At 43.8% G+C, this 24,783-nt stretch overlaps 1 protein-coding gene across 2 annotated transcripts in view; it reads right to left on the reverse strand.

Moving 5' to 3' along the window:
* Positions 1 to 24,783, reverse strand: part of LOC105909410 (1-phosphatidylinositol 4,5-bisphosphate phosphodiesterase beta-1) — a 44,346-nt gene that overhangs the window by 15,330 nt on the left and 4,233 nt on the right. For both annotated transcript variants that reach the window (XM_031579726.2, XM_031579727.2), the window contains exons 3-13: positions 20,827 to 20,895; positions 13,328 to 13,468; positions 12,948 to 13,027; positions 12,401 to 12,454; positions 12,179 to 12,254; positions 10,687 to 10,787; positions 9,631 to 9,797; positions 6,756 to 6,902; positions 3,724 to 3,881; positions 3,089 to 3,171; positions 70 to 154 (exon numbers count right to left, since the gene is read on the reverse strand). In XM_031579726.2, the coding sequence (XP_031435586.1) occupies positions 70 to 154; positions 3,089 to 3,171; positions 3,724 to 3,881; positions 6,756 to 6,902; positions 9,631 to 9,797; positions 10,687 to 10,787; positions 12,179 to 12,254; positions 12,401 to 12,454; positions 12,948 to 13,027; positions 13,328 to 13,468; positions 20,827 to 20,895 (1,161 nt within the window). The remainder of the gene's footprint in view (positions 1 to 69; positions 155 to 3,088; positions 3,172 to 3,723; positions 3,882 to 6,755; positions 6,903 to 9,630; positions 9,798 to 10,686; positions 10,788 to 12,178; positions 12,255 to 12,400; positions 12,455 to 12,947; positions 13,028 to 13,327; positions 13,469 to 20,826; positions 20,896 to 24,783) is intronic.

Raw genomic sequence — 24,783 nt, forward strand, 5'->3', positions numbered from 1 at the left:
ACACACACACACACACACACACACAGCCATATATGTACATGTAGGTGTGACCCTGTGTCAGATACTTACTGGGTATTTCTCAAGACATTCAGTCAGCAGGCCATCTCCAAAGATTGATTTGCAGTATTCAGCCATCTTGGCTTGCTGCTTTGGACTGGATGAACATCAACAGAAAATATTTCAGTCATTCATTGCTTACAAGGTGAGGAATGCATTTCTCTTCCACTGCACACCAGTCTTTCAGAATGTCAGTGATGTTTCCTGATGTCACTAATAATAATGAACATGGCAGTCTCATGTGAACAGACTAGAAGAGGGCCTTTGTATTCTTTGAGGTTGAACAGTAAGAGATCACTCAAAGCAAATGAAGGTCCAAGCCCATCTGGGTTGGGTGAGGACTGAAGCCCTGGGTGAGGACTGGGGCCCTCTGTGAGGACTGAGGCCCTGGGTGAGGACTGAGGCCCTCTGTGAGGACTGGGGCCCTCTGTGAGGACTGAGGCCCTGGGTGAGGACTGGGGCCCTGTGAGGACTGGGGCCCTGTGTGAGGACTGAGGCCCTGGGTGAGGACTGGGGCCCTCTGTGAGGACTGAGGCCCTGGGTGAGGACTGAGGCCCTCTGTGAGGACTGAGGCCCTGGGTGAGGACTGGGGCCCTGGGTGAGGACTGAGGCCCTCTGTGAGGACTGGGGCCCTGGGTAGTCCTTTATTGTGGAGGTGCAAGATAGTTTGACTCCCAAATCATAGAACTAAAAGATATATGCTTCACTTGTACTGTGTCTTACCCAATGAGGGAGTTTTTCTTTTAAGTGAGGTGCTGAATTTGCACAGATAATAAAGGTCTCAAAACCCCAGGAACCTTTTGCAAATCCAGTAAATGGAATCATCTTTAGGGTTGGTCCTTGCAGCACTACAGAAATATTCCCCTCATCCATCTGTGCACCAGCCATGCTTATGATGTAGCCTAAAAAAAGAACTAGAGCTCTGATGAAACAAACCTTGTGCCAATACAACATGGCAAAGGCCGCCCTTCCACACTCCTCAATCTCACTAAGTCCTCAAGCAAACAAGAATGTAATGAGTCTAAACCACTACTAATTCACCGGCTAAAGCCTCGAACATACAGAGAGCATCAACAAGACCATAAGGCATGGCTAAATATTCATAGTGACCCCAAGTAGAGCCAAAGCCACTTCTCCATTCATTCCCCTGGTACCAGATTGTAGACGGTCTGTAGTTCTCTACATACTTGAAGTCTCTTGGGGTAGCAGTCCTTCACCTTCATCACAGTAAGGTAAGCACAGACCACCTTCACTTTACCTTCATCACAGTAAGGTAAGCAGCACAGACCACCTTCACTACACCTTCATCACAGTAAGGTAAGCACAGACCACTTTCATCACAGTAAGGTAAGCACCTTCATTGACCTTCATTGCAGTAAGGTAAGCACAGACCACCTTCTTCCATTCCCAAAACAGGATGACCAGAGGGACGGGCAGGGTATTCAACTGATCCACCTCACTCTGCAAGATTCCCTGCAACCGCGCCAGTGTGTAGAAAAAGTATTTCATCAGACTGTCTCTTACACAGCTGTTGCCCACTTCAGAGCTCAACCCGTCAATGGAAAATGAAAGGAATAGTCTAACTCCACAAGCTCTGAAACAATAGAAAATGACACAGTCTAACTCCACTAGCTTTGAAACAACAGAAAATGACACAGTCTAACTCCACTAGCTCTGAAACAATAGTTTCCATTCCTTGGCTAGATACAAGGAGCACTGAAGCAGGAACCCATGGCATGGCCCTAGGGACCAATTCTGTTAACAAAAGCAGGTCTATTTCCTCCTAAGAGACACTAGTACATACCCTCCACTATATTCAGCCCCTATGCATGTCCATTACCAACATTCACATGTCAACTGACTCTGGGATCCACTGTATAAGATGGGGCCCTTCCAAATCCCTGTTTCAGATAAGCAATTTGGGCCATTGTGGTGGCAGTGGTCATGGCAACCAATAGGGTATTTGAGTATCAGGTGTTTTGGTACCATTACAAATTTCATCTACCATACAAAATGGCCACATACATGTCCGTATTTCCATGCAAGAGAAGTCAATGGTGGAATGACCGTCGGTTTTGACTCCCACAGCTAATATCTTTCAGACTCCCATAATTCCCAGACAGTTTTGCCCTATCGTATTAAAATGAGAAATTCACCAGATTCTCTCTCTCTCTCTTTCTTTCTTTTGTCCAACTCTACTTCATCATTCAAACATCATACTTCATGCATAGCTTCATACTTCATCTGTGACATAACTTCGTACCTACATTTCTGTATAAGCTTCCATGTGTCTTTCTTCCTATATCCTCTCCCTTTCTTTTTTCCTTTCCTCCTGTCCTTTCTTTCTTTCTTCATTTGTGTCTATCTGTTTTTTCTCTTGTTTTGCCTTTCTCCCCTTCCTTTCCAGTAAGATTAATTTGTTTTACATATTCTGACATGATGGCTCAGCAATATTCATGAGTCGTTATTCCATCGGTGGAACAGTATTATGATGCTCGGCCACTAGATGGAGCTCAAAGACCACAAAAGAACCTAGACGCTTAGCATATTGAATTGAGTGTCTGACTTTCTTCATGTCACTGTTTATATCAACGTTTTTTCTTTTATTTATAATTTTAAAACACAGATGTGCTCTGTCATCAAATCTGTTTATCTGTCTAAAGACTTCCATTCTATCTTGAAAGCTTTCTAAAGCCATCCATTTAATGTTATACAATTTCAATTGAAATGCACATAATTTTAATTAGATTTAAATTATGTTTGTAACAGCCATCATTACGTTTCTTCTCTACAATTATACTTTACAGTCATACTTGCGAAAATATAACTTCTTCAACAGCAACAAATATAGTATGCACACTGCATCTCACAAGAGACGGAGTCAGAACAGAAAGCATGCTTTATTGGATCCTCTACAATTCATTCTTCCTGTTGCCATAGCGGCAATCTCTTACCCTAGCACATACTCGCACAAGAATGTACAAGGTAAGGCAGGCAGCAAGAGACAAACAGCGCAAGGACATTCACTCACGAGTCCACATGGTTCTCAAAGGAGAGGATGACAGGAAACGGGGATGTTTTGAAGGCGCACTCGGCAATGGCCTCGATCACTTCCTGGACAGAAAAGACAAACAAACAAAGAAGTATAAAGACTCATAGTAATTAAGTATCAGGTAATTAAAAAAACCAGTGTGTGGATTTCTGTTTCTGAGTCTGACGGTCTGTACTATATGCATAATAGATCTGTGTGTGTGTGTGTGTGTGTGCGTGTGTGTGTGTGCGTGTGTGTGTGCGTGTGTGTGTGCGTGTGTGTGTGTGTGTGTGTGTGTGTGTGTGTGTGTATGTGTGTGTGTGTGTGTGTGTGTGTGTATGTGTGTGCGTGCGTGTGTGTGTGTGTGTGTGTGTGTGCGTGTGTGTGTGCGTGTGTGTGTGTGCGTGTGCGTGTGTGTGTGTGTGTGTGCGTGTGTGTGTGCGTGTGTGTGTGTGTGCGTGTGTGTGTGCGGGTGTGTGTGTGCGTGTGTGTGTGTGTGTGTGTGTGTATGTGTGTGCGTGTGTGTGTGCGTGTGTGTGCGTGTGTGTGTGTGCGTGTGTGTGCGTGTGTGTGTGTGTGTGTGTGTGTGTACATGTATGTGTGTGTGTGTGTGAGATGGGGATGATTGTGCTCACCTTGAAGGAGATTTCAGAGGTCATGGTGAAGCCGTGGGTGATGACGGGCTCCTCCTCTGCCGTGCGGCCCTTCCAGCAGTCCAGCTCCACACAGCGGCAGCCCGACAGCAGCACCTGCTTGTACATCTCCACTGACGAGTTCCCAGCCAGCTGGCCCGCTACGCACACACAACAAAAACACACAAGCTGGTTCACACACATATCTACACAAACGCTCACACACAAATAACCACTAATGCATTCAGGCACGCATACACAGACAAGCACAAATAAACAGGCAGACTCACACGCACAGGCACACACACACACACACACACACACACACACACATACATACAAATTCCTTACACACAGACATTGATACACAAACACGCAGGCACACACAGACAGACACACATACGCATGCACGCATGCATACAAATTGCCACTGATGCATGCAGACACGTACACACAGACAAGCACAAATACACAGACAGACTCACAAACACACACACACGCGCGCGCCCACACACACACATAAACACTTTGTCCAGGCATAGGCCTGTTGTGCAGTCCCATAGCTGAAAGTGCCTGTGATTAATGCATTAATGTCACTGCATGCTGCATTCAACAATTGATCAATCCATTCGATTTATGAATGGCTGAGTGAGTAAGCATCCAAAAGAAGTTTTAATGACTGATCTCCGAACAGAGAAGTGCAGGAATTCCGATAGTCATGAAAGCAGCCGTAAGGAGTTTTGGTCTAAAACTAGCCGGCTCACTTTCAAAAGGCATGCAAAAACCTTGCTTACACGAACAGCACTGATGGCCCTCATTTCCAACCACAGAACCACATAGCACACAACCTGGGCGGCTAGTGGGACTGTCAAGTGTGTATATCTGTCCTTAATATGACTCTGTTTTGGATTTTGAGTTCTACAGGCCCTACTTTAACATGGTAAGGTGCTGGTCCTTGAGCACGTACGCTACTGTGCATTTAGAGTGCAATGTCAGGGTGAAAAGACGAGGAGAATTGCTATTTTCTTTCATGTAAATGCCAGATGCTAGACTGGCACTAATTCTTTATGAGATGAGTCAAACACAAGATCCCTTTGAAGAGATGTCACTGACATCTTTTACAACCATAATTACACAAATTCTGATGCTCCATGTACTGATGTGTTTGGGCAGAGGAGACAGATGTGTTCAGTTGGGATAAGAGGAAGTGAAACTGGAGCATGTTATGAAAACAGTAAATGGTTAACGTTACTGTACAATGATGAAGTGTTTCGCACAGAATTGACAACATCCAAACCAACACAGAGGGCACATGAAGGTCATAAGAATCAGACATGTTTTAATACTAGAGAACAAACAAACAGATACCAGCATTAGCCAGGAAAGTGGAGATCTCCAGCAAGCTAGACATTTTTATTGAGCTCTTGTGTAAAAATATACAGTATTTATATTCGCTGTATCAATATGCTGCATCCCAGAGCATGTGTCACTGAATTTAAAGACAGCTGGGTGATTCTGGCAAGAAAGGAAAGTGAATGCTGGCGAGATCAAGAAGCGCGGTGTCACCTTGGGCTCAAACCTAAATCTTGGCAAACCGTCTCCATGTCGTGCCAGGAAGGTTGAGATTGGTTGGCACTCATCCTTTGGCTGATCCTAGAATGACCGTCCCTGACTATGCTTCCTCCCTCTGTACCTGTTTTTGTCATCCATCTCGCCACTACATCCAGTGTTCCACTGTCAGTCCACAGCAGCGTGGGGGTGACGTGTTTAAATGAGTAGTGCCATCTGAGAGAGTACTATGTTAGTCCACAGGAGCGTGGGGGTGACGTGTTTAAATGAGTAGTGCGATCTGAAAGAGTACTATGTTAGCGTGGGGGTGACGTGTTTAAATGAGTACCGTAGTGCAATCTGAGAGAGTACTATGTTAGCGTGGGGGTGGCGTGTTTAAATGAGTAGTGCGATCTGAAAGAGCACTATGTTAGTCCACAGTAGCGTGGGGGTGGCGTGTTTAAATGAGTAGTGTGATCTGAAAGAGTACTATGTTAGCCCACAGTAGCGTGGGGGTGACGTGTTTAAATGAGTAGTGTGATCTGAAAGAGTACTATGTTAGCCCACAGTAGCGTGGGGGTGACGTGTTTAAATGAGTAGTGCCATCTGAGAGAGTACTATGCCAAAACATGTCATTTGTTTCTCATTTCTGTTGTGCAACACTGAGGACCCTCAGGCATGCTCTTTACTTATTGTACACAGCATACGGGAAAGGTGGCACTAGCTGCGTATAAGTGCCAACATGCAGCCCCTCAGTAATATATGTGAGGGGCTGTCAACTGAAGTGTGTGTCCAGCGATGTGCCAGACACGGTTATGATTATTATTGACTTAAATTATAGCTGACTCACATTTCTAGAATGACCTCTGTTCAGATTTCAACAAATGGAACACTTCTGACTTAGGGTCAGGTCAAGACTTTGTTCATAGATTAAATCTGACTTTCAGATGACAGCAGCACTATTTAACTATGTTCAAAGTGTTTGATATGGCTAGAAACTTCTAAGTTGACTTTGCTCTAAATGTAATGTAATGCCCTGTCACCAAATGTGTTTTGTTTTTTAAAATTTGACTTATTACAATGCAACATTCTTTGCACCATCACCAAAAGAGGGCCTATGTCTCTTTGGGCTCTTTAGCTTACTGATATCACCATCCAAGGACATGCTCTGTCTCAAAACCAGTTGGACCGCCACAAAAATAGCTTGCACTATAGACAATTTGAGCAATGATAATTTTATAAAATGAGAACCATAGCCCTCTCCTACATTGAAGAGCCTGTATTCAATTCACACACACACACACACACACACACACACACACACACACACACACACACACACACACACACACACACACACACACACACAGAAAGACAAATGCTGGACTGAGAGACAGACAGAGAAAGAGAGAAAAAGTGAAACATAGAGAGAGAGATAGAGATAGAGAGTATTATCAGGGATGAGGTGTCGAAGGCTGGTCTCTGACCTGAGAGGTAGGTGTTGTGTGAGGAGTTGATGAAGTAGTGGGACAGAGGGAAGGTCATGTCCTCACTCTGGTCCAGTTTTTCAGGAGGAATGAAACCATTTTCCACACTGATGAGGTATCTGGAGAACCCCTCCATTGATATCTGCCCTGTGTTTAACACAAGAGAGAAACAGTGGGTTGAGAACACGGTAGTACACTCTCGAGAACACCGCAGCATCCCAAGTCATTAGGTAAGTGGGGAATAGAGTGTGGCGTCACCAGGGAACTTCAAGTTAATGCACCTTTAAAGTCACCGAGAATTATCACCTTTCCCAAGCATTAGCACCTTGAGCTGCAGCCTGTCCTAAAGCAGGAGGATTAGCATCAGAATTGCAAACAGCTATCACATTAGGCTCAGGCTGTGAGATCAGTGTGTTCTGAACGGCAAACTGTCTGCACAGGGAGGGCTGTCCCCTGTGACAAATTCTCAGCACCAGTTTACATTAATTAAAGCTATTCTCTGCGGAGCAGCACAGGTAATTAACAATGGCCTTTTTGCATAAAGGAACGCTGACTACAGAGACGACATGAGATGGAGTGTATGAAGTCTCTCACAGGGGAATGCTGTTGTCACAGGCGCTGCACGGCAGATGGGCTTTATGCACAGACATGTGGGAGACACGACTCGGGAATGGTTTTTGAGAAGTGAGCAAACCTTTCACATGCTCTGGTGGGTGGGTGGGGGGGGGGGATGGAACATTCGGTCTCCCATGACATCACTGCTAATTCATCCAGGCAAAATCTCTCGAATGGCTTTGAGAGGAACAACTGTTCCCCTAATTCAATACAATTGCAAGTCCCACACTCCACTTGCACCACTTCCTCAATGTCTGGAGAGGGTTTCGTGAGTGACTGACGGACTGACTGAATGATTGTTGGCATGACAAACTGTTTGATTGATTGGCTGTCTCTATGGGAGGGCCCTGAAGTGGCTTGTTTAAATTGGTCTTCTTGGTGCACCTTGTTCAGTCCATCAAGGCCACAATGTCAATATGTCAATTGAGATGTATTGCGCTGAAGGGCTAAGCTAAAATAATCTAATGGAGGGTTTCTCCAGTGCTTTCAAAAGGTGGTCAAATATAGTAACAAATGTCGAGCATGCCCACCCCCACACTGCCTGCTGAGACACGAGCCACAGGCACTTCTTTTTGTCAGGTGGTTGTAGCCCTCCATCCGTCTGACAACCGCCTCCCTCTGAGGAGGTGGAGGATTCAGCTGTCACCATGACAGCTGTAGATCAGCCAAGCACAGAGGTCAGAGCTCTCCATCACGGCTCCTGTGCCCCAGCTTCCTTCCTTGCCCAATCTCCCTCATTCCCCACCAGTCACCCCTCACTCCTTCTCCCTTGGCTCCAATCTGCTGTTCCCCATCTAAAATCCACATCCTCATTGGAATCAATTAGGATTAAGATCCAAATCTAATGTGCTGCTGAAGGCGTCTTGCTGTTTAACAAGAGGCAAAAATATCTTGTCCATATTGCAGCATGACATGGCCTGCTCCGGCTCCCATCAATAGCTGTTGCTATGGTGATGAGAGTTAAATCGGTGGAGAAAGTACCCACACACTCTTTGAATACATTTTATAAACAGACACACTCCCACATACATGCACACTCACTCACACACACACACACACACACACACACACACACACACACACACACACACACACACACACCACATTCCAAAGCATTTGAATAATGAAAAACTCCCATACCTCAAAAAGGCAACTGTTAATGTGCTTGGGTTCATGATGTTTTTAATCTGGTGACTCTGAGGTGAGGTTGAATCCCCATTAACTTGTGCATCTGAGCTATCAGTGCATCCTCCACATTTCAGAATGTGCTATCAAAATACCCAAGGTTGGGTCGGGTCAAAGTGCAGGTGCACAGCGCACCAAAAGTGTCAGAAGAGATTTGAACCCTGGCTTTCACACTGTGGGAGCCGGAGGATGGGACATAGCTGCCGTGATTTTTACCCTTTCCATCTCAACTGGAGAATGACGGTCAAAATAAATCATCTTGTGCACGGATCCTGAAATCTAAAAGAAATGGGGGCGGGGGATACTTACAGAGCAGATGGTATTGGCTGAAATAATGGACAGAATAAAAACAGAAAGGAAAAAAAGAGGAAATGTGGCTCGTGGACAAAAGCCACATTGTTTCTATTTGGATGGATTCAAATGAGCTGTGGAGGAATGATGGTCCAAGATGGCAGCTGACTCTGCGCTGTTGCAGATTCGTTCCAGTGTCAGCTGTTATCCAGGTTGTCTCACAAGCCCACCTACACAAGCAGCTTCAGTGGCATGAACACAGTCAACGTGTCTCCCTTATGTGTTAAAGCTGGCATACGGAACAGTAACTCAATCAGCAATCAGGGCTTTTCTCGGACACACAAAAGGCAGAAATGATCAGACTGATTTCTCTTCTGTGGCTGTCAGTATTACACATGGATGCACGTGTGTGAGTCAGGACAACGAATCATCAAGGAAGACCTGTATCATAGGTCTTTTGGTATTTTGATCATGTGATCATCTAATGCAAGGTGGATGGGAACGGATGAGGACAGAAAATGACTATATCTTCAGGTCAATAACCAGGGGGCATTGGGAGTTCAGTACACGGCCCTGGCAGTGCCAGTCTCTTGCCACATTCATTTTGGACAACAGTGCCTTCCAAATGAGGAAATGTATTTTCATTGTTTTGCTAAATTCAGGCTATTTGTCAAGACAAATCAATGCTGCATTTGAAAATCATTTCTACAAATCCATGTCCCATTGTAAGCCAATCAGTTGAATGAGTTCCCACCCAGCACCACACACAAGACAGGAGACAGACCTTTCTGGAGAGAGCCTGGACTGGGCTCAAACCTCTCCATTAGCTGCTGGACTTGGTCTGGTTTCAGTGGTGGGTACAAAATCTCATTGAGTCGTGGGTCACGCTGTTTATTGTTGATAAAGTCTGTCATCTGCTCCATGCTCAAGTAGTTACGGCCTTTTGCCCCTCTGCAGAGAGAGAGGGAGGGAGAGAGAGAGAGAGAGAGAGAGAGAGAGAGAGAGAGAGAGAAGGGAAAAAACAAGATGCTCAGGGTCTACTACAGAGATCCAAAAATCACTGAAAACTAATGTCAATGTTTTGCAGTACTGAGGAGTATTGTTTTTGCAGCATGTCCAAATTGCAGACAGCATTGACAGTCGATTTTCTTCCCAGTGGGGAATGTGGTGCACAAACATTAAGTGGGACATTAGGCACACTGCGCCATGAACCTTGAAAGTACTTCATAAACAGACAAAAGAGTGAGTGTGGAGAAGTGTGTTTTTCAGTCCCTGCGGTGAATTCTAACCAGAAGGTTAAAGAGCTGGTAAGAATGGTGTTGGGGTATATGTTTTTTTTTTTTTTTTTTTTTTTTACTTTTTGGAGTCTTTGTGGCACGACTCACAACTTCAAACTATAAAAAATAAGGAAAAATACAGAGACAAATCAGGAGAAAACACCTGAGGTTGATATGAGTGTTTCCTAATTAACTTTTGGTCTTCATGAATAATTAATGAAAGGTATATTTGAGTCATTCTGACTAACATGCTAAGGGGTGAAACTGTGTTCAGACTGTTCTAAAATAGAATGTAGGAGTAAGACCAAACATTCACTATCACTCTCTTTGTCAATCTACTGAAGTTCAAAATATATACAATATACAGATGCTTTTACCCCCAAGACAAAAGTTGAGTAAAGTAACAATTTATAATTAAAAAAGAATTACAATTTGTCCCTAAAAGATGTGACCTCACAGATAACACATACAAAGCATATAGCCCAGTAGCAAAGTAGGCTAAAAATGTTATGCCAGTTTGAAATAAAATAAGAAAGATGAAATCCAGTGAGACAGTGGCTTACTGCTCTGCAAAGATCTGATTGATTTCCGGCCTCGGACAGATGTTGCTAAGGAACGCTTTGTAAACGTCGGGGGTGAGGTCCTCCAGGGGGATGGAGTCATTCTGCGGAAGAGAGCAAAGGAGAGACAGCTTAGTGATGTGGGCTGAAACACAAACAGATCTCAAGCAAAAGTGACTGTTTCTCAAGGACCAAACCCAACTCGACCCCTAACTCTGTTTCTCAAGGACAAAACCCAACTCGACCCCTAACTCTGTTTCTCAAGGACCAAACCCAACTCGACCCCTAACTCTGTTTCTCAAGGACAAAACCCAACTCGACCCCTAACTCTGTTTCTCAAGGACCAAACCCAACTCGACCCCTAGCTCTGTTTCTCAAGGACCAAACCCAACTCGACCCCTAGCTCTGTTTCTCAAGGAGCAAGCCCACCTCGACCCCTAGCTCTGGCGCTTTTAGGGGCCTGCTAACATGCCTGTCACCCACTGATATAAATTCATAATTGGGCAGATGATCTGAAACATTCTGTAGGGGGTGGACTAAAAATAGAAGTGGGCTTGAATATTTTTTTTCCATGCCATGTGGTCAGATAATAATATCTACCAAAATCTCAGAGCCACTTAATTAGAGCTTTCTTGCCAAGTTCCCGGCAACATCCAGCACATTTGACGTCAAATCAATCAGATCATGATTCCCAATACTGAACAAAGTGCTGCATGAAAACAGTCAATGCCATTGCTTGCTGTTGTCCTACATTTGTCTCTCACCTCCAGAAACCCTCAAATGAATATTCAAGTGCACTGGTCAATGCGATAAGCTGCGCCAGTGCTCTGCATGCAATTAATGCTTTGTTGGACGGAACCAAGAGGGAACATGCAAGAAGAGATGAAAGGGACAGACACCCACTGACTCACAGTGAGGAGGCAGGCAGAGAGAAGAACTTGACAATAATTCTGCATTAATTACACATTTTCTTCCCTGAGCCAATCCCCAGCAGGCCTTTTGGGAGCTTGATGGAGTCAGAAAAAATCTATTCTGTGTCTGCCCCTTGGGTCCAGAATTGCTTGTAAAGGCCAGCAGTGCAAATAAATAAGGTGTCTCTGTCATAATACAGTCATTATAATGGCCAAAAAAAAGAGAAAATGGCACGCTATTAGTAGTTTCAGTGTTGGTGTTTACACAGTAACGATTTACATTGCAAAGGTCAGATGTCTTTGCAGAAAATGGACGGTGAAGCTGGATTTGTATATAGCCAGGGCTTAGCAATAACAGTGAGGTCAGATTCCCTGCGCATGGCAAACGCTGATAATGCTTTCTTAAGTGGTTAACAGACAGAACTCTGCGCTCTCGGCAGATGACACACACTATATCAGATGACCCTCTCAGTAGCTGGCACTCAGTACAATGCCATTGCTTCCTGCATGAATCCGCCACCCCCCCTGCGAGATTTTGGCGCTCACGGTCGGGAGCTGGAAGTGCCGGGGAAACATATGCTCACCCGTCCCGACGGGAGGTTACAGCTCTCCAGCGCCGTCTCAACACGCTTCCGGTCAGACGAGAACATGCGGCATATGCTGCGAAAGAGACAGGCAATGATCTGTGGTGATAAGTACTCTTAACACTGGTGGAGCGCACACTCAGACTGGTGTCTGGCCTGCCTGCCGTGGAGCAGTGAGCGGCAGTGCGAACAGCAAGAGTGAGAAAAGAAAAAGAAACATACTTCTTCACTGGGATACGACCCTCCGGGTTTGGCAGTAGCTTCAGTCTTGTGAATCTGATAAACAGAATGCATAATGACACACAGATTAACTCATTCATTTATGATGCGGTTGACAATGCAACTAAAGTCAGTTGTAACTTTTCACGCTGGTAAAACTATCAAAATCCCACAACCACAACAGTCTCTAACAGTCTCTGAGAAGTTCATATTTGAAGGTGCTCTGAGAAGGTTCATTGTCCACATTAGAATACCAATAAGAACTACACAGCTAATACTTAGCACATTTAGCTAATACTCATGACTAAGATAAACTGCTAGGGTTCCTTCAAAGGCTGAAAAGCAATGGAGGGGGAGAAGAAGAATATTTCATTTTCAAGGGAGCCACGAGGGAAAAGCTGCAAACAGGAATCCAGCGCTGGCCCCACTCTTCAGTGCGCTCGCCCAGGGCTGGAGCTTCAGGTGTGAAAGGCTGCTTGGTCGCTGTCAGGCCGCATCGCTAGCTGTCTGGACGAGGATGAGAGGTGACAGTGCTGTCACAGGTGCTTACACTTTCTCCAGGCTGGACTCCCTTGCCATGTTCTGTGCCAGCAGGTTGGATGCCAGACTAAACAACTCATCTGCCCACTCCTGCCGCGAGATGACAAAACAAACAAGGGGGAGGGAAAAAAAACAGTTCAATTAAATTAGGACACTCATCCACTCAATATGAGAGAGAGAAAGGTGACATTGTCTCATTGTTATTCATGGGGAGGAACGAGTTGGAGTATTTATGACATTTCCTGCAGATGAATGGAGGGAGAGGCTTAATTGCAGACTGCAGTCCATTAAATCAAGTGAAAGCTGAGAGCTCAGTTGCATAGATATGTCAGGTATGGTTTGCATTCATTAGCTATGAAATCACATGCTCTTCAGAGGCAAGACTGTTACCTTAGCCACCTCCTCCTGAAAGGCCATGAAGTTCAGGTAGGTGATGTTCACCAGGTCCGGTCCTGTCACCACCGTCAGCATTCTGTTCTCAATCCTTCCCACCAGGTTTCCCACGTCCAGCAGCTCTCGCAGTTTGGCCTCCTGACAACATTACATACCAAAGTGTGCATGTCAGGCTCTACGCGCTAGGACTGTGTATGTTCATGTGTACATATGTACACATATTTCAGTCCTTGAACAAAGCAAAACCTGGACAGATTAGCAGATGTTACGGTGATACTGATGGTCCGTTCCATTTGAACTGGGAAGTCAGAATTGAACTGGGAAGTTTTTTTGTCCCTGGCTGGGCATTGGAAAGTCCTTGACAGAATGACAACTTCTATGCATGAAGAGTAACATTTTCATCCATCCACACATCCATCCATCCATCCATCTGTCTATCTATCCATCATCCTCAACTCTGGCTCTATAAACCAAAGACAGAGTCAAACATCTTCTCACTTTAGCCATATCAATACAATCACCAAAGTGGCCTTCTATCATAGAAATATATCCAGAATCAATGGCCCAGAAAGACCAAGAGAAGCTCATCAATGCTTTTTCATTTCCAGTAGAGTAAGACTATGTCCAGCAGAGTAAGACTACTAAAAATTGTATAATTGGTCTGCCCAAAAAGACCATTAATCAGCTGTAGCTCATTAAAAATGCTGCTGCTAGAGATTTATCCAGGACCAAGAGAACACAGCACATTACTCCAGTTCGAAAATCTTTACACTGGCTTCCAGTTAGTTACAGAATAGACAAGTCTATAAAAGATCTATAAATCACTAAGTCTATACATCACTGAAAGTTTGAGCTCTACACTCTTACTGCACTTTACATGTAATTATGTCACTTATCTTTTAATTATTACTCTTTTTTTATTACTATTTTAATTATATTATTTGTTATCATTTAATTTTAATTATTTTAATTACATTTTTCACTTTGTTTTTATTTTTCCTTTGGGTGTTCCAATTGCTTTAATTTATGTAAAGCACGTTGAATTGCCTCTGTGTACTAAATGTGCTAATTGCTTTGCCTTGCCTAGCATGCCCTGCCTATCTATCTATACATCTATCTATCTATCTATCTATCTATCTATCTATCTATCTATCTATCTATCTATCTATCTATCTATCTATCTATAAACAGAGCAATCTCTCTTATTTTTCTCGCTGCCTCTCTCTCTCTCTCTCTCTTCCCTCCCCTTTCACACATTTATCAGTTTATCTCTGTGCTCCAAGACAAATGACTCAGGGTGTCCTGGGAGGAACAGAGTTTGTTTTTCTGTGACTATGAGAGTCTGTGTGTGTGTGTGTGTGTGGGGGGGGGGGGGGGGGGGGGCTGGCATCAGGTGTGCTATTTGCTCTACCACCTGCAGCACTGAGGGAGAGTAAAGAGACACTCGCACAGGTCCAGGTCCCTGTGGCGGTGGACAGAGGATAATGAACGGTAAATGGAGAAGAGTATGCCTTCTGAGACAGCTGACCGCTGTGAGCAGCTCAACAGCTCCCCGCTCTGCAGCACACAGGGTACACGGGGTCAGGGGAGAGGAGGCTGACAGATGTTATTAGGCAAATCAAAGCACTTCTGAGGGAAGGCCCATCACAAAGGAGCCATGTTGATGTGGCAGACAGCAACAACATGGGCTATTGACAGTTTGGAGGCCAGCATGCCAAACCATCAAACGCTTCCAGGGAAGCCGAGAACCTCATAATGCCAAACAGTCGACGTTGTGTCAAAGTGTTTTGGATTTTTCTAAAAAATACGCTTGAATAGATTGAGGCTGTGGCACATCATCTTAGGTCTGTTATGTCTGAAAAAAAAACATGAGCCATCTGAGCCTTTCCAAGGACAGCTTAGGCTTGTCCTCCAAAAAGACACGCACCCGAGCGGAACATCCTGAACAGAGAGGCTCTGCACCAAGAGGAGACGCTTGTCACTCTCCTGTCCAATCTGACATGGACTAGTGTGCCTAAGCAATTACCAGCGGTCTGCTTTGAGTCAGAAAGACTCTGTTCCCTGCAACCATCAACATCTGTGATTAATCTAGATCAAGCCTGGAGACTAGCAACACACTTTAATTCCAAATGGTTTCGGTAACTATTAAGCCCTGACACAAGTTCATTACACTGATGTGCAAATACACTGTAAATTATGATATAGTGTTGGAACTTGAATATGACTTGAATAATTCATGTAGGATATGAATTTTAAAGTTCCTCTTTAATAAGAAATACCCCTCCAGTTCACGGTGTGTGCTCGGATTTCCTAAGGTGATTTTATGCCCTGAGTATTAAATGCCTACTCACATAGAACAGCGCAGCAAAGGAATCCTTGGCCAATGCTGTTGATAACGTGTACCATGCAGCGTCTAAAAGTCCATATATAGGAGCTGTTCAAATCCATTTATAATGGTCACACTAGATTTGCTATGGATCTGTGTTTTTTTAAATGAATAAACTGTCTGCTCTCTGCTTCATTAAAAGCTCATATGAAAAGCTACCTGACAGGAGACCACCTCCATTCATAGCAATTAAAGCTGGCACAAGCTGGGGTGCTGCTGGCGAGGTGTAGCCTATCGCAGGAAGCCGAGGAAGGTGTGGAGACCCTCGAGACAGCTGGGTATCCCTGGAGGTAATTAAGAGCAGGGCTTGATGACTGTAGTAACATTCTTTCATTTCCCACAGGGGCTGACAGGGGCAAATATCTTAGGGTGTTGGCACTTACACACATTCAAATGCTTTTCTCTCACTCTCACTTCAATTCCATTCCCTGAAATTCTTTTCAGAATGACTGTACTGACCATGTTGACAAGCAGACAGACATACACATGTCTTTCTCTCCCTTACTCTCTCTCTCTCTACCCCCCCGCCCCTCCCAGTGTCAGCGCAGCTTTATGAGGAAAGAGATTTGAATGATGTTTGTATTATTTCAGGAACACTTCACTGCTCCTCTATCTCTCCAGGACACTGAGGGGAAAGAAATGAGAGTCAGGGAAAAGGATTAAACAAATTCGATTTTGATTGCATCTGCACCTGTGCATGTTGCAGTTTTGTAGGTAGGCTGATGGCTATGCTGTTGGGCGCTTGGTAATTACGGGCCCGATTTAATGACTGCGAAATAAAAAGAAAACCCGTTGGAGGGACTCTTCCACCTCCGGGTACGTTCTGTTGGCAGTCACTTTCTTAGGCAGTATCGGCAATAATAGCCAGGAATACAGAAACTAATTATATCCCAACATGTGCACAGGGACTTGGGAGAAGATTATCAGGTCGGTGTTAGTCAGCGGTGTTCTGAAATGCACCCCCTCACACACACACAATCCCACATATACTTCACAAGCATGGCAGGCACTGACAGCTTGAAATTCTTGAAAGGTTTTTGCTGTTTTTCATGTTTTTCTTTTTCTTGGTCCTTCTGATCTGGGTCCAGTCAGAGCGTCTCAGAGAGCGCTTGGAGGAATGCGTCATTGGGGTGAAGCGTCAGCACACTGGGGATGGAGGGGTTGAGAACCAGCTTCCAGGGAGAGAGCCGCTGCTCCTGTTGTCACCTGGTGCTTGACGGGGCCCCTCTCCACACTGGGTGCCCTTTCTTCCCCCCTCGTTAGCTCCCTCGCCTATGGGCTTTGGTCATGCAGGGTATCTTGCCTCCAGAGTTTCTATGGCAACGATCCATTGAGGCGCTGTAGTGCTGGACTGGAGGCAAGTAATCAAAGAGCAGACGCCGTGCCGTTCAGTGGTCTGGTCGCCATCGGACGTGCTGTGCCTAATGGTCGTGACTCTCTCTCTCTGTCAGCGGAGCTAACTGTGCTCTCCGCTAAGATCGTCAGCTTCACTGTATGAGGCCAATTCCTGTCTCAGATCCTCATAATCAAGACAAAACCACATGCTCAACAGTTGGGAACAGTTTGCCCGTCATTTATTTGTAAAAGGATTTCATTATTAAAGTTGAATCTGATGGGGAGAGACAAATATGAGCTAAATTAGCACAATTCAAATAAGAGTGTCACATGAATATGGCCTTGTGCTAGTAGAGTTGTCTGGATTGAACAATGCCAGGTGCACTAGCCTACACCTCAATCCATTTCACAGAGTCTCCATTGGAGATAACAAGACATATTGTGGATGCATTATTTCAAATTTGTAGACTGTTTGGGGCAATGAATTCAATTCAAAGGGGCTCCTTGTACGGAGGCAGCAACATAAAACAATATTCATACCTGTAATAACAATTATATTAACTCCCCATATTTAAAATAATCACTTCAAGGAATGTCTCCATGCTGCAAATCTCTCAGGAAGGCTGCACTCCAGTTTCCATCTGCCTGTGTTACATCACCAGGAAATGCTCACACAGAAGCTCACTATTGCTGTCACTTTTGTTGAAGGATAATGACAAGCCTTCAATCATCCTTCTTTAACAGATTCATCTGTCAAGAGTTCCAATCAGTGTGGAAATAACAGATATAACTAATGACGGCCCATTATTTTTGACAATGTTTGACTGTTAGCTTTGTTAAATGTGTTAACAATATAAGTTTATTTATGTTTGTACTCATTTTCCAGACCAGTATCGCTGACCAGCTCACATTTGAATAATATATATAGTAGCTGCTCCTGCACCCAGTGTTGGGATCTGAAGTGACTCTAGTGCTATGCTGCCCTGACTGCTCCTGCACCCAGTGTTGAGATCTGAAGTGACTCTAGTGCTATGCTGCTCTGACTGCTCCTGCACCCAGTAGAGATCCAGTGTTGAGATCTGAAGTGACTCTAGTGCTATGCTGCCCTGACTGCCACGCCGTATGCCAGACCCATGACAACAGATGGAGTGATCTGGTTTCGTGGCAGCCATCTTCAGTTGCTCAACCTGCTGAAGGCACTTTGGTCTCGCAGAGGAGCATTTCCTCCAACTTTCCATTGGCCAAAACCCCCTGGCGGACATGGCAATATTCCCAAAGCACTGATGGCATATCATATTCAGGGAAGTAATCCATTACCAACAGGAAAGATGGTACAGTTGAAAAGTCTCTCCATCGCTGACTCACTGTTCTAGATCCTTCTTTAACTCATCACTCTAAATGAAAAAGTACCCGCCTATTTAAAGAATCTGAACAAGCCCTGCAAAGAAATGACCATTTATCACGAGGAACCCAAGAATTAGAGGACAATGTGGTTCCAACTGTTTCACTGTGTAGTGAGAGAACAATGTCTTCCCAAAGCATATGCTCATTACCAACAACAGCAGACACAAAGCACCAGTCGCTGTTTCAACAGATGGCCACGCACGAGCAGCCCACTGCCTCTGCCCACCGTGCCTCTTGTGTTCACATTGCTTTCATTTGACCCTCATATTTAGGGGGCAGTAAATAGCTCATTATAGCCTTTTCCAAGCTCCATCCTTCATGTAAATCATTAGCCCGTGATGGTGGTCCTATTGCTGTTGCCTCCTCAGAATCTATATCATCCAGGGAGCCTGACATCATAGTCTTGGCCTGAACTGATGAGTAAAAGACAGATGTAGTCTATAAAAATGCTCTTATTATCTTAAAATCTAGTGTACACATTCTTCTTTTTTATTACTTTTGCTATGAAATTGGATTCAACCTGATACCACTCTGTTACATTAGAAGTATTGATTGCAGGCTTTTAATCCGTTATGGTCATTTACATCACATGCTGTCTTGTCAAGCCATTCAGTTAATGGACACTTAAAACTGGACGAGGTACGTGTTCTACATTTTAGACTGATATCTTGCAGTATAAATACAAGAGTTTTTATAGCCTTTTATAGTCTAGCAAAAATATAGAAGTTTGTGTTGCATTAGGAAACACAGTTTGGCCGGATACGGAGGAAATCGCCAAACAAATCATCAGCATCCCTTGGTCCTATGGGGAGGGAAATGAACACTAATACAGCACTATAAGTAAGGCAAGTCAGGGGTCAAATGAACACTAATACAACATTATAAGTAAGGTAAGTCAGGGGTCAAATGTGGTGCCTAAAACAGACATTTACAATACAGCCTGTTTTTACTAGCCATTCCAAAGTTCAAGACACCACCAGAAGAGAAACCAAAATGAAACCTGAAACGGACAGCCTTTACTTTGTCTTTTTGAAACCATGAGTAGCACCATCTATCAACTTCCTCTTCCCCATCCTCTTCCCTCAACTCTACTTCAGTACCTGGGTATGAGAAACAGCCTTTCATATTCCAACTTTTCCAACAGTTATGACTACGTGGCAAGGGAATAGATGGAGGGCTTACTGTGAGATGTAGTATCTTTGACATGAATGTGTGTAATTCAATGCGTGAAGGCTTTTACACTGCTGCACCATCAAGGAGATACTTCCTGCACGTCTTGCCAGAAAAGAGCCCAAAGCCCAAAGCCCAAAACACAACAGAAATTTGACAACATTTTGTACCAAGTGTACACATTGCTGTTAAGCTTGAATATGCCATGGTGATGTCCTAATGTCCCCCACAATTAATGAAATTTGTAAAAACATGAGCTGTTGAGCTAGGGGGTATAAAAGTAACATAGATAAAGACATCACTTGAGGTGCAGCGGTCTTCGGAATGATAAACAACAGCAGGCAAAAGATGACTAAGTAAAGGAGTTAAGGCATAGCATTGCATTCTAAAAACACAACAGCACTAAACAACACATCCGCACATAATTTTCAGAGGCAAGGGCATTCTAGATTTATTTATGAGAAGAATTTATCCCAAAATAATGCGGGAATATAAACAAATATAATAAAAAGGACTGACTGAAAAACAATGAACATGTAAACATGCCAGTAAGGAATTCCGCTCTTGAGTCGTTCCACTTTAGGTGACAATAGGTGGCTACTTTTGAGGAATATTAAAAAAAAAATTGACATGTTTCGCAATAGCCATTTTTGTTTTTGCCAAACTGCTGGAGGGCCTACTAATTTTAGCGGGTTCCACCTTGTGAGTCAAACAACAGATGGCTGATTCGGTACAGTGTAAGGGAGGAGACACTGCAAATGAACCAGAGTGACCTGGAAAACGTTCAAATGGGCTCTCTACATGACTCGCCAGCAGTCAGATTAAGGTTACAGATGCCCGCCTGTGGCCACAGCAGCCTGGGTGGTCTGGCCCATCCCCTCCACAGAGAGATGGCTATCGCGACTAACAGATTATCAGTGACACAATTCATTTGTCTGGAGAAGTAGGGCAGAGTAGGTGGCCAAGATTTAACAAGGCAATAATGATGTCACAATGGAAACTACACATAGTTGAGCTTTTACAAGGACCTAAAAGGATCTCTTTTATAAGGAATCACTTCAATGAATGTGAGGGAGTTGTTAAGGGAGGATTAGGACTGATGTTAACAGATGCTTGATTTATGCATAGTTCTAATCTCCAATGTCTCACATGATAACTCATCAGAGAAGAGACACGGTCTTCATCAAGATTGTCAACATACCTTTGGAGTCTTTGTACACTTTCCGGTTCTGGCATCTTTGATATAGGTGATGTCCAACAGGTCCGTTTCCTGTCATGAACAAAACAGGAAAAACCGTTTTAGAATTAGAATGCCCAGGGTACCAGGCTGACATTTGAACATTACTGTCAAGATGACAACATAATGTGTCTGTGGTCCTCTGAGCACAATGTGTCACATGAGGTCAAATGTCGGCACATAGTGCTAATTGATTTGATACAGTAAAACCCAGTGAATGGTTTTAGCCACTTTTACTCTTGATTTGACTGTAGTTGAAAGACGAAAAGGGATACCATTTGCATGACTAGTTCATATATTCCTTATTTATAACAATCGAACGGTGAGTGCTAAATGAGAAAAAAAAATAGAGCAAGTAACTGTTTCTGCAGTAGAAATTGCTTTTTGAGAACTGCAATGAGGGGAGCCCAGTACTAGACCCACTAATGACCACGGAGACCAGATGTAAAGGATGGTAGGGATAAGCAAGCAGAAATTATTGATGAAGTCAAGCTAAGATAGAAGTTGGTCATTTTGTCTTATAAAACGCTATATCCATTATGAGTTTTACTTATTAAAGTATAAGAAACAACTTTATCAAGAACCTTCCTGGTGTGAAAGGCAGATGGCATTGTAGCCTGCGTAGCTTGTCAATTATGGATACCTGCCTTCAGGGTAACAGTGACAAAATAGACAAAATGGGCTCCTCTTCCCCATGGGAAAGGTTATGCCTAATGGCAATATGCCCCTTTCCCCACCCCCACACACAGATAAGATTACCAGTGGATATGAGGCACACACAGAGACCAGTGCCAAGGCACATCAAGCTCATTAGAACAGCAAGGACATGAACAATAGAGCAAATGTAAAGTAAGCATTAGAGCAAGCAGAGATAAAGATGCTCCGTAAAGCCAAGGAAGAAAGAAGAGAATGAAAGCAGTCAGACAATGCAGCATCGAGGATTCTCTTTGTCTGCTATGTACCAGAATCAGACAGAAGAAAGGTAAGAAAAAAAAAGTTAAAAAAGCATACGGTCTGACTCACACTGGGGCCTTGCTGAACTCAGCTCAGAAGGAAGGAACTGACAACTTTGAGTAGGGGGGGGGGGGGTGTTGGACAAGGCAGAGAGCCTGGAGTGACACTCATGCTTTGTGACGGCTGCATGGAGATGTATGTGGTCGTGGGCCGAGGATGTGTCGACCACCCTCATGACACGGTCCACCAACTATAGACCGCCTTCTCTGGGGGGTAGAAATAAACCAGGGGGCAGGGGGTATTTTCAATGCAAAAATGCTAAAGGTTAAAGTTGAGCGTTATTTTTTTTTTAAACTGTCTTTAGGCAGTGGCAGCATTGAGTGTGTGAGGTTTAAGGAAATATACTTGCACATTATCAAGTAGCACTAGGCTGTATTGTCTCAGCATAATATTCATTTGTAGTCATGATCACTTACGCAATTTAATTCTTCATACATTAGATTAGGAGAAATTGCATGATTCATTAAACACATTACTGCTTTTCCCTGCTACTTGTTTAGGGCATAATGAAATTAAGGTTAAAAAATACTGTAATCCAAGGCAAACACTAACATTTGACTAAAAACTGACATTTTCCTTTCTCTACTGCCTGGGTATCCGGTTTGCCTTGATACAGGGCATACCATAGAGACATCTATGGACCATTACAATATCATATACTTGAAGTCTAATATTTTTTGCTAAGTACATCAGCAGTTATGCTAATGAATAACCATGCTGTCTAATGAAACTGTGTGCTACTGAGTGAATTGCCTCCAGGAAAATAAATGTTTTGTTGATGAGCACTTCTATGCAGTTAATTCGCAATGGATAATTTTACAGAATCATCTGTTTTCATGACAGGAAACGACATGACCTGAATATCTGACATACTTAACCACAAATTAGGAGGGGAGATTCCAATGAGACCAACAGCTCGCTTTCATCGGAATTTGACAGATGATTTTTGCTTTCAGTAAAAAAAAAAAAAAACAGGTGATAAAATGGAACTTAAAATCCCCTCCCATAAAATCAGCTAACATTTAAACCACGTTGATTCTGTGACTCATATCTGTAACATGTCCCCGTTATATGCCACTACACAAATCCCTCTGAGACATGCTCTCTAACCACCCATCTCTTTCTTTCTCTCCCTTTCTCTCTCTCTCTCTCTCTCTCTCTCTCTCTCTCTCTCTCTCTCTCTCTCTCTCTCTCTGTCTTTCTCTCTCTCTCTCTCTCTATGTCCATCTTCAAGCTCAATCACCTGTTTTAGCAGAACAAGATTTAAAATTCAGAAACACTGCTGTAGAAAGCGCTTGAATGGTACCATAGCAACAGGAAGAAGGGTGGGGGTGGGGTAGGGGTGGTGTCTATGAAAGGGGTGTTGGGTTAAAGCAATTTCAAGGCAGCCATCAGACAGCGATGAAATGAGCTAGAGGAAAGTGCAGTCAGCTACAAACGGCTTGGATCAACTGTGTGCTGACTCTCACCAGCCTCATCTACTTGTTGACCAAATATCCGCTTAAACCTCCAGCTGAAATAGCACACTCACATTCAGCCACCCACTATCAAGGAAGTGCCACTGGCTTTTGTGGTTTGGAGCCTGATCGCTCCACTAAATCATAGTCAATGCTTAACACAGACACGCTAATCTACCTTTACCGGCTGGCCATGTTTTTTCTCTCTTGTCACTGTTGACACGGCTGGCCTGCAGAGCAGTAAAAATAGCAACACATATATCGATCCAAAGACCCTTGCATAAACACTCTATCAAGGGCTATTGTTTTCACTGCATTAGTCACCATCGGGTGCATGTTTGCTTGTATAAGAATAGGATCATGCCTCATCTGCACTTCAGGTTCAGCAATGTAACACTGTGTCATGAATGAAATTACTGTTTTTTTTCTCACTAAGAAGACTTCATTGTGACAAGTTTTTTTTTCCAAACAATCAACATTCACTAATCAAATTATGATGCTGAAAGTATACATATGGTGTTAATATATAGTGAGCTTTGTCCAGCACACTTAAAAACCAATTCAACACGTGTGTCAGTCATGGCACCCTGCCTTCATGGCTTCCCAGATGGCTTCCTGTGATATGTGTTCCAGGTTGAGGCACAATGAATCATAATTGTATGGGATATATGCAGACATTGGTCAAATTAAATTAGAGTGGAAATGCTGTATTGTAAAATTGCACTTCTGTTGATGCTTTTAAAATGTCAAGGTCTCACCGTAGTTCAGTCGGAGCATGGAGGCCTGTGGAGGCATAGAAGCTTGCAAAATATCTCATGACTTCAGTTACTGTAGTACTGGCTCTCTACTGCTGTCTGTCCAACAGTGGCTGCTATGCCAGACACAGACCACTACTGAAATCCAGCATGTTGGTGCTTTAATGTTGTGCCAAATACTCTTGCTCCTCACTTATAATGACCTGCTCGGTGAGGATGCAATGCCAGTGACATATTACAGGCAGTCATAGAAGACACACCATCTTTCATGCCTTTGATGTCTGACTATTTTCAGTCTGTGACTTGCTTTGTTTATTTGCTCAGATATCATAACCCCTCTCTGCTCAGTCTCAATACAGGTTTCAGCAAATGAAAGGTAAGGCGATCCTATTTGCTTCATTATGACCTAATTATCGTCTAGGAGACAGACGCTCTTCAGTCATTGGCTTGCTAGCCACATTCCTCTCTGGATGACACTAATGAGTGGGAGAAGCAGCCAGATGAATGATAATCATGACTCAAAAACATGTCATGAAGATGAAGCCTGCAACATACATCAGCTCATTGCCTGCAACACAGCACTGTTTTAATAGCTAAGGCAATCTGTGTGCATGAACTTAACTGACCAGCAGTAGCTTCTACGAACGTGCCACATCATACGCTGCAGATTGCAGAGCTTACAGATGTGTATGGCA

The sequence above is a fragment of the Clupea harengus genome, chromosome 14 (genome assembly GCF_900700415.2).
Source record: "Clupea harengus chromosome 14, Ch_v2.0.2, whole genome shotgun sequence".
Taxonomy (NCBI): domain Eukaryota; kingdom Metazoa; phylum Chordata; class Actinopteri; order Clupeiformes; family Clupeidae; genus Clupea; species Clupea harengus.